This window comes from Gigantopelta aegis, chromosome 10, assembly GCF_016097555.1.
Source record: "Gigantopelta aegis isolate Gae_Host chromosome 10, Gae_host_genome, whole genome shotgun sequence".
Lineage (NCBI taxonomy): Eukaryota > Metazoa > Mollusca > Gastropoda > Neomphalida > Peltospiridae > Gigantopelta > Gigantopelta aegis.
Genome location: NC_054708.1, coordinates 11,031,096 through 11,045,731, shown reverse-complemented (window position 1 = coordinate 11,045,731; position 14,636 = coordinate 11,031,096). Strand labels below are relative to the sequence as shown.

At 36.2% G+C, this 14,636-nt stretch overlaps 1 protein-coding gene across 13 annotated transcripts in view; it reads left to right on the top strand.

Moving 5' to 3' along the window:
- LOC121383195 (alpha-adducin-like) overlaps positions 1 to 14,636 on the top strand; it is a 67,535-nt gene extending 52,899 nt beyond the window's left edge. For 6 of the 13 annotated variants that reach the window (XM_041513052.1, XM_041513056.1, XM_041513055.1 and 3 more), the window contains 8 exons: positions 31 to 214; positions 1,044 to 1,127; positions 3,903 to 3,989; positions 5,480 to 5,578; positions 6,673 to 6,735; positions 7,708 to 7,764; positions 9,273 to 9,385; positions 10,414 to 14,636. In XM_041513052.1, coding sequence (XP_041368986.1) covers positions 31 to 214; positions 1,044 to 1,127; positions 3,903 to 3,989; positions 5,480 to 5,578; positions 6,673 to 6,735; positions 7,708 to 7,764; positions 9,273 to 9,385; positions 10,414 to 10,530 — 804 coding nt within the window. In that variant the 3' untranslated portion in view covers positions 10,531 to 14,636. The remainder of the gene's footprint in view (positions 1 to 30; positions 215 to 1,043; positions 1,128 to 3,902; positions 3,990 to 5,479; positions 5,579 to 6,672; positions 6,736 to 7,707; positions 7,765 to 9,272; positions 9,386 to 10,413) is intronic. The other 7 variants (XM_041513059.1, XM_041513057.1, XM_041513061.1 and 4 more) reach the window with 7 other exon arrangements.

Sequence of the window (14,636 nt, the reverse complement as noted above, 5' to 3'; positions counted from 1 at the left end):
AAACAAACGTTTTACATTTTTCTCGTGTAGGATGGAAACCTGAGCGGGACGTCTGACCACGTGATTGTCGTGGGCGCGGCGTCTAAAGGCATAATTCAGCGGGACCACCAACACAACGCTGTGGTGTACAAGTCGTATTACGCGGCCAATCCTTTCGAAGGCGTCACAGAGGAGGAACTCAACAAGTACCAGAAGCAGGTCAAGAATGAACCAGGTAGGGAGAACACTTAGTTAATAAAGACGAATCACCACAAATTGTAGTACTATGACAACCCCTGCAATTAAGAAAATGTCCACGGAAAAAAAACAAACATGCTAAACAATTGAATGTAGTTCATAGTAAAACAAGTGTTGCAGAGATTTGAAACCCCTATGTCATTGTTGATTTCTGCAGGCAATTGTAGAGGTTGACTGGTATTAAGGTATGATTGTGATGTATTTTGAGACCATTTGAATTCATATTTTGATTGTGCGTTACAAGTGGTTTAGAGAGTTAAAATAATTGAAACAGAAAAAATTTCTGTCAATAATTGTAAACATTTAATCATTCAAATGATCAGCTGTTTGTTGTTGCTACAAGTCACATTGTGTTATCATACCTTTACAGTACAGATCTCATGGCTCGAACTCAATGACGGCACTGACGGCAATTGCCGTAGTTGCATTATGAATTGCTGTCTGTTAGGGGCTTCACCGATGGCAGGTTTTTGCTGATGGATAAAAATTATTGTCGTTGGTTGAAGGGTCTTGTTTTAGGTTTTATATTTGTTGAAAATGTAACATTGCTGTAGGCAGCCTCAAAATTGTTGTCGGTAAACATTTGAAATTTGCCGGAGGTAACAAATTCTTAGGTTCAAGCGTGGATCTTCCATAATTATTGTTTTGTTAGATTTCACTGCAACCAAATAAAATAATTTTTAGTCTCATTTATAGGCTTGCTTGGAGTTCTCGTTTAAGAATTCTCTTTTGTTTATAATGCAGTTTAGTTGGTCCTTTTATATTACAATGGTTAATTATGTTCCTTTTTTTTTTAAATATAAAAGTTGAAGAAGATCTTGAACCTGGGCCTGAAGGTCGCATCATCTCGACAGAGGAGCGCATGCAGAACCTCAACAAGTCATCTGAAGGTAATTGGATTAAACAAACATAATGGGCGCATAACAGTAGCGCTTGTGAGAATGCAGAAACATGCAAGAGAACTGGTCATTGGCTTTTATTGTTTGTATTGTTAGTATAATCGAGAAACATTTTTGAGATTGCAATACAAAGCAAAGTACATTATATACTCTTCAAAAAAAGAAACGCAAAAGGGTACAAATGGGTTATAACTCCGATTTTATGTTTCCTACCGGTTCATGCTTTGTGAATATAAGGTGATTGCATGTCCCAAACACATTCCCACGGTTACATTCGATAAAACGCAGCTACTGTACAATAAAGTTCCAAAATGTGAATATTCGCAAAAACGCAGCCACGTGCAAACCATGTCACCACTGCACGTGCATTGTCTGCACATGCAACATGAACACCGACAGTATAAAAGTGCAGGGTGTTCGCTTGCCTGGCCTCTGTATCTGGCCGACAGTTGACAATCCAGGACATGCCACGTCTCAGTGAACCGCAGAGAAACAATGCCATCGGCCGACTAGACGCAGGCGAATCCAGAACGGCCGTTGCCAGGGCATTCCATGTGTCCCCAAGCACCATCTCCAGACTGTGGGACCGTTACCAGCAACATGGATCAACACGTGACCTCCCTAAATCCGGTCGACCACGGGTCACTACCCCCGGGCAGGACCGCTACATCCGGGTACGCCACCTTCGGGAACGATTGACTACTGCCACCTCCACAGCCGCAGCAATACCAGGTTTGCGCAGGATATCCGACCAGACCGTACGGAACCGCCTACGTGAGGTAGGAATTCGTGCCAGACGTCCAGTTCGAGGTGTCATCTTAACACCACAACACCGTCGACTCCGACTGCAGTGGTGCCAGATTCATCGACAATGGCCTCAACTGCGATGGAGACAGGTGTGGTTCAGTGACGAGTCCCGATTTCTGCTCCGACGTCATGATGGAAGATGTCGCGTGTATAGGCGTCGTGGTGAACGTTATGCGGCAAACTGCGTGCAGGAAGTGGACAGATTCGGCGGGGGTAGTGTCATGGTGTGGGCAGCCATCTCACACACTGGCAGAACTGACCTGGTCCACGTGCAGGGCAACCTGAATGCACAGGGCTACATTGACCAGATCCTCCGGCCACACATCGTTCCAGTTATGGCCAACGCCAACGCAGTGTTCCAACATGACAACGCCAGGCCTCACACAGCACGTCTCACAACGGCTTTCCTACAGAACAACAACATTAATGTCCTTCCTTGGCCATCGATATCACCGGATTTGAACCCAATTGAGCATCTATGGGACGAGTTGGACCGACAGCGACAACCACAGCCCCAGACCCTGCCCGAGCTGGCAGCAGCCTTGCAGGCCGAGTGGGCCACCATCCCCCGGGACGTCATCCGTACTCTGGTTGCGTCAATGGGCAGGCGGTGCCAGGCAGTTGTCAACACACGCGGAGGCCACACCCGGTATTGACTCCAGATGACCTTGACCTTGGTGGTGTGTCCTATCACTTACTCACAATGGACTAGAGTGAATTGTGAACAATCCTGCAACATTTGGTAATTATCGGACTCACCATTCAATAATTAAATCAATTCTCCAAATGTTACGACAATGTGGTTTTGCGTTTCTTCTTTTGAAGAGTATATATTGATTCATAAAAAGAAGTTAAAAAATGACTTCTTTTTTTTCTTCTCTTTTTTCTTTCTTCTACTGATATAAATACTAGACAGAATTTACAAAGCATGTTTGTGTCTTAGACGCGTCTAACTACAGACATTTACAAAGCTTAAACACCTGCGTTTAAGAAAAACAATCTTCGTAAATTCAGTTCACAGTCCACACGCGAAGTTTGATGCCTAAAACCAATGAACATGTTCTCTTTTGTTGTAATTATTGTAGTTCCAATAATTAAAAAAAAAAATTATAATTTAGTTTGTAAATTATTTTCAGTGTTTTTTCCTCGTAAAAACATGTCTCTTGTTTATGTTTTGCATTGTGAATTAGTTGTGCTGAAAGTTAGTGTAGTTTGTTTAGTTGTTGATGATAAAACTGCATATTGAAAACTAATTTGTAGTACACACATACTTAAAGTGATGGACCCTAGTTTTTAAACATTTCACTATCGGAGCCATTTTTGATCATTTAAATTAAAAGTTACTTACATTTTATTGTTTAGAATATCCATTTTCATACATCTAAAGTGTTTTTATGGTCACCCTGGTTTTTGTTCAAAATTATAAAAATTCACATACCTCTGAGAAGTAACTGTTTTGAGCCAAGCTTAAGTCTATTTTTAGATTGAATTTCCCCATTTCAATATCTCGGACTCTTTTTGTAACTTTATCCAGATGTGTGTTGCAGGTTTGTAGATTAACCAAACTTTAGTGTCCACTTTCTCTGGCTGAAACTAGGGTCTGTGCTTTGAAGAATGACTGTAGTGTTGATTAGCACTGTGTCTCACATGAGATGCGTGTCAAGCTTACTACATGAACTGTAGTCCAAAAAAAAAAGGGGATTATTCTAGCATAGATCAAGTTCATCTTAAAAGAAATGTGTTTGCAGTAATTTAAAATTTTAAAAAGAGTAACACATTTCATCCTTATTGTTTTAGTTTCCTTTTAAATAACAGTTTAAAAATACCTACATACTGCTGTCTAGGATTTTGGCGAACACATTTCTTTTAAAGATGGCCACTATAGATGCACACTAACTAGTTTGATGTTGTGAGTAGAATAGATATTGATGTTGCTCGCTGCATGTTTTATAAACTTAGATGTGGAAATCTCGCCGCGGCCGGCAGAAACTAGCGTACGCGATGAAGTGAATGGGCAACCACAGAAGTCGCCTGCAACAGAAAAAGGTTTGTCGTCATTTTTCAGCAGGGATAGTTGTTCTGTCGCACATATACTCTTCATATAAACCAGTTTTGGTTTAGTTTAATGGACTTGTTAGTTGATCCACCGGTTGCAAGTAACGGGCTTCAGATTCTTATCTGGCAGGATGTTTGTGTTAAATTTAAAATTATTAAGTAACCTGATTATAAGTATATTATAGATTATTGATAAAATTAAAATAGTACTTAATGGGACTTTGCTGTTATTGTGTGTTCATCTGAATTCTGAATTGTAAGATCGGTCCTTAGTAGAACCACTGAATGTTTCTGTTTAGCTGAGCGATTACGTGTGCATCTGAATTCTGAGTACAACAGTAGAACCATTGAGTTTTCCTGTTCCAGTCACAGGCCATAGGATTAGGATTTAAAATCTCATGGCAAACACTTTTTTGGTTCCTTGCCTTGTGATCATGGGAATCCATGGGAAACTTTTTTTCTTTTTTTTTAAATAATTAGGTATATATATATATAGATATATGTGAGTGCTCCACGATTGCTGTATGAAAGGCTGTACTATCTGTGGAATATATCAGGGCTTCTAGATTAATAGTAGCCCCACTCTCATGGCTAGTGATATTCAATGTTGGGCTAGTAAATAACAACTATTGCTATGCCCAACGGCTAGTGAATATTTTGGGTTAAATGTTGCAGTTCAGTCTATTTTGTAAATATGAAGATCCTGCCCCCCCACCCCCCCACCCCCACCCCCACCCACCCCCCAATGTTAGTGTTTTAAAGCTCTATCTAGTATTTCCCTCTTTAGGTGACATATTTGATTATTACTAATATTATGTAGTAAAACTGTTTTAACTTAAAGTAGGGCTAGCTAGTGAATTTTTAATCGTGCCTAGTAAATTTTTAAAATCACTGATCCCATGGCTAGTGAATTTTATAAAAATTGAATACATGCACGAAACTTGATGTTCTGTAGCCAATGTGCCAGTAGTCTCTCCTCTTCTCCCAGTATAAACCATCTGTCACAACTACTACAACCAGCTCCAATAGCATTGTGTTTAATAAGACATCAGCTGTACCCCATGACCGGTATATCAACTGTCTCTTGCTGTTAATGGAAGAATATAAGGGTTTTCCTCTGAAGACATCCAATTGCCGATGATTGATTAATAAATAAATAGGCTCTAGTGGTGCTGTTAAACAAAGCAGACTTTTGCTTCAGATTTAACTTGGTTAAACTTTAAGGCTAATGGATGCAGGATTTATATTCCAATATAGGCTCCATCACAGATTGCATTTTAACAATCACGGGCATAGGTTACAATATTAAATCTAAACAACAAAATTTTGTTCCTATTTTTATATTACCAAAGATAGTGGTATAAGAATTAATTTTTTGTTGTTTTTATAAATTTACAAACTGAAGTATTTTAAACAAATGTGCAATTTTCAGTGGTCGGTTCCGATGGCTGTTCAGTTTCTTTTGTTTCTGTCAAATGTAGCTCCTCCCATTCCACCAAAGCAAGGCAGGTCAATGGAGAACCTGCTAACCGAAGCTGATTATGCATGTATGGGTGTGCATAGCACCAATCAGACTCCAGGTGACAAACCCTCTGCATGTAACGGACATCTCTATTGGTTGGGTCACATGCATTCATAATTGTGGTGCTGTAACAGGGTTTCTGTATTGGCTAACTTTGTGGAATGCAATAGATGCTGGCTGTGGGGTCAGGTCAATTTAATTTGGTGTGATGTAAAGGGCACGTCCATAGTTTGAGTTATGTCGATTTATGTACACTGTACATTGTTTTCTTGTACATGGATATTATAACAGACATTTGTATTGGCTTATCTTGTACTTCCATTTATTTGGATGTCATATGTTTCTGTATTGGCTGGGTTACGTATTAAATTGATGTAATAGATATCTGGTTTTGCATCAGATTTAGAGTTGAATTTTGTTTATTTTGAATGCTTATTATTTCAGTATATTCTTAAATCTACTCCCAAAATAATAATTCCCCAAACATTAACATCTAGCCTTGCGCTAACTAGATCTACTCCCAAAATAATCTCTAACATACACCCTTGTAGTACTAACTAATCCAGCTGTTTTAAAAACACTAGATTAATAGTGCTATTGTAGAGTTCAAGTTTAGTTAATGTCCAGAAATTGCATGGCATTCCTGTGACCTGTTTTTAAATTTTTATTTTTTCTAAAAATAAATGCACAAAGGATTAACTGTCTAATATTCCCATCAGCTCTTGCATCTTGATTGTTAAACTTAAGAAGTCTTGCACTGTATTTATTTGTGTGTTTAACTCTTACTTTGATTTATTTTCTTCCTGACAAAGCAAGTGAAATGCTAAACAGAAAAAAACAACTAATTCTTAGTAATAAATATTCATGATTACTTATATATATATATATATATATATATATATATATATATATATATATATATATATATATATATATATATATATTTTTACTATGCACATCCATGTCCGAAGTTGGATTAACTATAACTGCTCACATTAATGAACATATGAAAATGTTACTTTAAAATAAGATTATCTGTGCATCTTAAAAAATCAAGATCAAGAGAGGACAAACATAAGATTAACTTTTCCCTTACTCTAACTCACCCTTGATTTGTTTTTGCATCATTGCATGTTCTGTTGCATGTACCAGAAAGTCGACCTGTGGCTGTTCAGAGGTCAAAGTCGGACCGTCAACCGGTGAGAAATCCCGACAGTAAGTATGGCCATAAGACACGTCCATATTAGTCGATCCTTTGAAAGCGGAGTTCTTCTTAGGTATGGCTTACTGATTAAGCTGTACCGAGTTGATGTTAAAATTGACAGGACGTACCCCAGTGGTAGAGCACCGGCATCATATGTAATGGGTTGTGGGATTTCAAGGGTGCAAAAATAGGAAATATCTCACTATCCTGCCAGATCAGTACTAAACACAATTTACTAGTCTACTAAAATCTCTTGTAGTCTGTCGGCCTCTTTTCACAGTATAGCGTAATAATAATTAAAAAAAACTTCACTTCCAATGACCATACCGAAAAACTAAAACATGTGCAGCCCAGTGCTTACGAAAGATCTCTGATATTTTGTATTAAAACAAATGCTCCAGAACCAAAGGCTGTAGTGTGTGCAGTCCAGTACTTGTAACAGATCTCTGCAAGTTACAACTACAAGTACACTAATGACTGCTGATTCAACAATGTTGGGGTGCTGTTAACAAAACCGTCCTTTCCATTCTGTCCACATAGAGCTGAAGAAGATCCTTTATATTGGAACTTGCTTGTTTTTTGTATACATGTATGCAGGTTTTAGGAATTCAGTAACACTTAACAGCATGTACTGTGTATCTGTGTTGTCTTTTTAAAAACAATTTTAAGCAGAGTGTATTTGTGTAGTATAGTAGAATTAGATGTTGGCCAACAGGCCATTGAAGTTACACATAGTTACACATGTTTTAATTTACCTTTAAATATTTTTTGCATCAAGCACATTACATCTCTTCAAAACTGGCACAAAATTAATTGTTATTTTTGTTGTGATTTGCTGGTATCTTTTTAATGTGTTTTTTTTTTTACATTTTGATTTGAAAAATAAGTTTTATTTATAGAGTTTTAGTTTTCTTCTCAATGTATTTTTATTTTTGATTGTGCTTTTTTGTGTGCTTCATGTTTGGTTTGGTTTACCTTGTTAGTGATTCAAGAACTTGAGAAGAAAAATTTGGAAAGGTCACGATCGGACCGACGGAGAGGTAAGAAAGGAGGAAGTTGTTATGTTAATTGATTGAAACTTCTTTTCGTTCTTATATCCAATTAAGGTTCAAGCACGCTGTCCATGCTATCTGGGCTGTATGTCAAGGACAGTTGGTTAGTTGTTGGTGGTTAGCGAGAGAGAAGAGGATTTAGTGATCTTACACCTACCAATCGAATTGTTAAAACTCGTTCTGGGTGGGAGCCAGTACCGGGCTGCGAACCCTGTACCTATCAGCCTTATGTCGGATGGCTTAACCACAACACAACCGAGTGTAGTGGTGTTTTGATAAAAGTCCAGCACAGTTAAGGGGAGGTAATTCATTATTAGGATTGCTGTAAAATATTTTCATCTTTTTGTTTCTGCACAAAACCGAAATTCACATTTTCGTAAGATTTTTTATTTGGTGTATATGAAATAAACATAAACAAGTGTGCACTGCAAAGTAATAGTATGCCATATATCACTTTTGACATTGTGTTTGCCAACTTTGTCGTAAATAATTAGAGAGTCAACTTTTCATCACTGACTGAAGTTGGATCCATTACGCTACTCCTAAACCTTTATATTACACCAGGTTACATGTTTGTTCAGTACTGTGTGTTAAATTATCTGTTTATATTCCAGTATAACAATGACCCAAATTTGATGATCAAAATAAGACTATTTGTCATGTGGCAGTTACCAGCATGCATAAAACATTTTGAACTGCGGAAGAAAAATGTGTTCTACATAAACTTGATTATTAATTCTGGTCACAATATTTCACGTGAACTGTTATTCTATTCATTTGTTAGGTATGCAACTTAAAAATTCGCAGAAACTGACAATCGGTTACATAGTGAACAGTTACATATACAGAAACTTCATTAATGATTTGCTATTAAATATTTGTATTAGAAAGAAATGCTCTTAAAAATCAATGCAAGTTATAGGTAGATTTTGAAATAGTATTCCCCTGTAATTCTTTACACTGAATGGTTTTGAACAACTATCCTGTTATTTTCATTCAGCTCCATACAGATTTCAAAAGTACTTGAACTGTAGTGGTCATGATGAAAAGCTCTTGAAAGTACTTGAAATGCATATATTTTCGCTGATAAATATTAAAATTTACCTTCCTCAAATTTATTTTATCATAATTCCAAAATTTGTCGGGATATTATTGACAGTTCTTACTAGTCGGCATCATTTTAATACAAATATCAACAAAAACCCCGCTGGTTATGAATACTGATGAAAATATATGAGATCATGTGTTGAATTCAAAAGTCCTTGAAAATTTTAATTTTACATTGAAGAATGCTTAAAAAGTGCTTGAATTTGACCTTTCATATTGTGTACAAACCATGTCATTGCATATATTTTTTTTCTGAAGGTGGACATGACAGTAACCTCTCCAATGAGGTAGTTGCCTACGTGATGTGTTATTGCCCTGAACTACGGAGTTAATGTTTGAACTACAGAGTTAGTATTTGAACTACGAGTTAATGTTTGGTGTGTTTACAGATGACGAGATTGCCGTGAATGACAAGCCTGGCTCACCCGCCAAGTCGGACACACTGCGGTCGACAGATAGTGCTAGTGGTGGGGAGACACTCGAGGAGAGAAGCAGTAAAGAGGTATGGGCAACTCGTTCATAGAGGACTCTCTTGAGATGTTCACTAAATGGATACACATACAGCAACATTTCATTTGTTTTAATATACTGATGGAAACAAATAAAGGAGTACATGGAATTGTAGTCCAAATTGAATTCGCTATTAATGTAGTAATGTCTGTATTTAATAAACTGTTGTAGTGTGAAATTGAATGTCAGTAGTGTTGAATTGCTGCCATTAACACAGTCAACTTCTGACTGGATTGAGGTCTATGGGTGCATTCATTAAATCCTGTTACTTGGTTTTAGAGTCCATACTAAATCTCTAATGACGTCACACGTATACAATTTGTATGACATTCACGTCTCGGACTCTGTTGAGTCTCGGGGGCAGGACGTAGCCCAGTGGTATAGTGTTCGCTCGATGCGCGGTCAGTGTGGGATCGATTGCCATTGATGGGCCCATTGGGCTATTTCTCGTTACAGCCAGTGCACCACGACTGGTATATCAAAGGCTGTGGTATGTACTACCCTGTCTGTGGGATGGTGCATATAAAAGATCCATTGCTGCTAATCGGAAAGAGTAGCCTATTAAGAGGCGACAGCGTGTTTTCTCTCTCAATATCTGTGTGGTCCTTAACCATATGTCTGATGCCATATAACCGTAAATAAAATGTGTTGAATGCGTCGTTAAATAAAACCTTTCTTTCTTTCTTTCTGTTGAGTCTCGAGTCTAGACTAAAAGTTTTATAAGCACCAGACTTGGTGTTCATTTAACATATTTGAACGCAAGGATTTGCTGATTAAGTACCGTAATGTGCAGAATTTTTTTTTTTTTTTGAAAAGTTAAACTTCAATTGATGAAATCTAATATTATAGTCTTAAATTTACATACATATAAGACAATAAATAGACCTAGAACCTATATTGTTCCATCTTTTAAAAAAAAAAAGAGTTAGATACTGGTTCATGTTAAAGTCATTTTTGTGACTTACATCATTGAGAAAACTAAATTTACCATTTTTTGGATACATTTGTTCTGTTTTCTAGGGCTCTCCAACAAAGGAGGCTGCTTCTCCAACCAAGGATAAGAAGAAGAAGAAGAAGTTTCGAATGCCGTCATTCTCGAAGAAAAAGAACAAGGAGAGTAAAGAAAGTGCCATCTGATTGGACCATTTTACGGGCCATTTCCATGGAAACAACATTCAGCCTGCTTCTTTCATAAATTGAATGGAAAGTGTCAGTTTTTTTTTTTTTTGCTTTGGACACTTTTCACAGATGTGGCAAGACCGGATAGTTGTTTTAATGTGCACTTTTCCCTCGAAAAGTAAAGATATGAGAGAGGGGTAAAGCAGATATTTTACAACAAAAAAATTATTGTGACTTATGTACTTGTTGTCTGCCTTTGAGTTTAGCGACGGTCTATGCATTTTAGTTCATTTTTACCATTCAGGTAACATCATGTTTTATATCCATTCACTTCTCCCATTCAGTGGACCATGAAGAAAGGTACATTTCGTAAAGCTGCGTGTTTCAGTGACTCCCATCGTATCGTGTGCACCCGTGTAAACCCCTATCACATGCCACGGCTGTGTTGTTGCTTCAGATTCTAGTTGTTGCTATGGAAACCTCACAGTTTCTGCCAAGTGAAAACTGGTGCTTCCAACAATTTGCTCGAAGATTTTTTTTTTTTTTTACGCTTTTAGAATTCATATGTATACTTGTTTTTTTGTCTTAATTTTAACAAATGTATTCTGCTTCTAGGAACATAATAATTCCATTGAGCAACTTTGTTATTTACATTTGGAGACTGTTGAGAAAAATATTGGTAATTTGGTTACAAATTTTAGTTTTGGATTTTCACTGCAAAAGGGGGAAAATATGAACATTAGATCTGGCATGGTGTTAGGAAAACAAGGATGATAACATGTTTGAAAACTGCAACCTCCACAGCCGGGTCCAGTTTTAACTATTATTTCTTTGTAAAAACATTTTTAACCAGTGTATATACATATATAAAAATAAACTTTATAAGATGTTAATTAATTTCTGACAGGCATATTTTTACATTTCTGAGCTGTATTTAAAAATACTGAGGAAATGATTGTCATTTTTGTCAATTCTTCATTATTATATTTCATCCATTTCGTATATTTCAAGATATTGAAGTGAAAAGCAACAGGGCTAACTTAAGGGTTGATGTCGAAATGACATACGTCAAACTAATGTTGTTGGCAGATGATTTTCTTTAGATTGCTAATGTTATAAGATGAGTTCTTTTAAGTGACTGATCACACATTTTGACCCAGCATATAATCTGGTATGATTCATCAAGTAAACAAGAACTACATCATAACACTTGAGACATAAACATTATCATTGCAGTAACTGGTCGGCTGATTATATAATGTGAACTAATTACAGTAACAAATAAAAGTGATTTTTTGACCTTTCGACACTGCAATTGAAGTGAAAGTAATGTTCGGTATGGGGAGAAGTCCACTTTGATTTTTAACATACAGTAATGCCACAAAGTGTTTCATGTCATCTTCATTTTCATACACTTGCCAGACAATAACTTCTTCATAGAGTGCTTGCCATAAATCCTTTTACTCTTCCCATTCTGCTGAAGTTTACTGTTGTCAATCTTAACATACAGGCACATATTTCAGATCTTTTCAAAATCTTCTGTCCTAGTAAATTTTAAAGTCTGGAGTTTAATATAGATATTTTAATTTTTTTTTGGTTGGCTTAAGAATTTTCATGCACAGCTCTCAAAAAGACATGGTACAAACAGACATTCCAAAATGCTGAGGAAATATCTAATAACATCAGTCTTGTAACACTTTTAGCAGAGCATCTGATTTCACCATCATGAGCTTGCAGGATATTTCGTTGTTTACATACCTTGAGAGTCTTAATTTCTATTTCGCCAAACCAGTGTGAGAAAGTCCAGGAAAATATTTTGCCATGTAGGTGTTGTAAAAAGAAGCTGCAGCTTACTATTATTGAGCCCAGTTTCTCCATTCAGATGTAAAAAGTGCAATTACCATTTCTTGTTTGTAGATACTATTATGTCTTTGTGTTATTTAATTCTCAGATGTTACTAATAATACATAAGTGACAAATTACAGTTTCGTCGTCATACTGAATGCATTGGAGTCGAAACTTAAGTTTGTGGCTGTAGAGTGGTGACTAACCCTTCAAATGCTTAAACCTGATTACGAGTTGCCATGTAGATGGTAGTGGCCCAGAGGTAAAAGATCAAATGGTTAACCCTTTAACTCTTAATGTCACATTTCTATTCTCTTGATGTGAGCTACTTTGAGAGTAGTTCACAGAGTTGAAATAAAATAGATGCATATAATGTAGAAATGTGTATTATGTGTTTAAAAAACCCAGATGCATTTAGCAGGTAGATGTATTTCTCACAGTTTGTGTAATCCTAGAAAAGATGAAGGTACATTTTTAACATTTTAATGTCTGGCAGAGGTTTTATATTTGAAGGGTTTTTTAGGTTTGGAATTTGCGGGACATCAGAAGTTGAAAATTTTGTGGCCTGAAAGAAGTTTGGCATTTTAAAGGTGGTAAAAGGCTGTAAGTGGTGTTAGATATTTTAAGGTTAGAAGGTTTGGTATTTCACGGGTTGGTTCAAAATACAGTCAGACTTTGTTTTCATGCAGATGAAGGGACTGGACCTATCTATTTTAAATATTGATGATCAATATTTCTTTCATTTTAGTGTTGGCCTCTTTTTTTTTCTTCTTTTTTTTCCTTCTTTTCTTTTTTTTCTCCCTGTGACCCCTCTCCAAGACATTACCGTTTCAAAACAAGATTATAATAATTATGGAATAAGAACAGAAGATACATAGTATCATTTTCAATTGATTTTTGTTCTGCTTTTAATATATCTTGCAGGTCAAACTGGAGGAGGGGGTGGGGAATTAAATTCCTCAAGAAACATCCGTCAAATTGCACAAGGGAACAAAATATTTATTGGCAATAGTAAAGTATTCGAGATAATCCAATATTGACATGCAGTTTGACAACATCAAGTTTTATAAATTGTGTGACTGGCTATATCTGTCAAAATGTCTGGGCCATTCAAGAGAACGAAGTTTGACTGTACGTGTAGATGTAGATATTTCTTCTCACTGCCACTATTTAATTAGTATTAAATTCTGGCACCTAGTTTCTGCTCAATAAGCTGAGCTGCCCTCCCCTCAGCAGTGTCAAACTGATGTTTTATCATATAACAATGTTTATGTACCGTAGGCTATTTATAATCGAATATTGTTACCGTTACGTAGATTCAAGTTACACACATTTACTTGTACCATTATAGTGTTAGCGTGCTGCTTGTCAACTTGTAAATACTGTATGCCAGCTGTTTACAACAGTTTGTAAATATTTTCCACATCCAGCATGTTTGTATTGACGCTGGTTTAAGTTGTCGGTTGCATGGAAACGTACACCATGAGCATGTTTTTATTGGAAACTGACAAAAATGTAATTTTATCAGTCTTTATTACAATACTAGTATCCATAAATTTACAGTTGTTTTAGCAAATTATATTTTATTTGTATTGTTTTTTTTTAATAAAATAAAAATTCTTTTTAGTATTGCTAGCCGAGGAATAGACCTAAATCTTATGTTAAAACCATAAACTTGTATATATATATAACTACAAAACTTTGTATTTAATGTTCCTTTTAATGCATTCTTGACGAAATAGATGCTTCTAAAATAATGGGGGGGAAAAACAACAAACGCTACTATTGTACATTGTATATTTTCTTGGCTATTTGCATCTTTAAAATTGTTTATTTACGTTTTTCATTTCGATATGGCCCTACCATGTCAGAATGGTTTTTAGAGTTGTTTTAGTGACTACTGTAAATTTTGTTGATGCTTCTATAAAATGAAGTTAGATGGTGCAATCTTTTAACATGATGTAATGTTGAGTTTTAAGAGTTTGTGTATTTGCTGACAATACGTGGTTGTGACGGTGTGACAAGATTGTATACCTTTTAAAACATGTAGGAGCTTTTATTCTTTTTTTAAGTCAAAGTTTTATTTAATCAACTTAGGAGCAGCTAGTTCTTAATGAGACATTACATTTCCATGTCTGTCCTGTTTCTTGGCTATGCTAGGTGTTCCTGTGGACAAACTTCGACCTATCCATGATAACTGGGATATCTTTGATATTTTTGCAAACATGAGCTTTTTAGTCTGCCTGTAATGCTGTGTCAATAAATATGTTAAAATACTA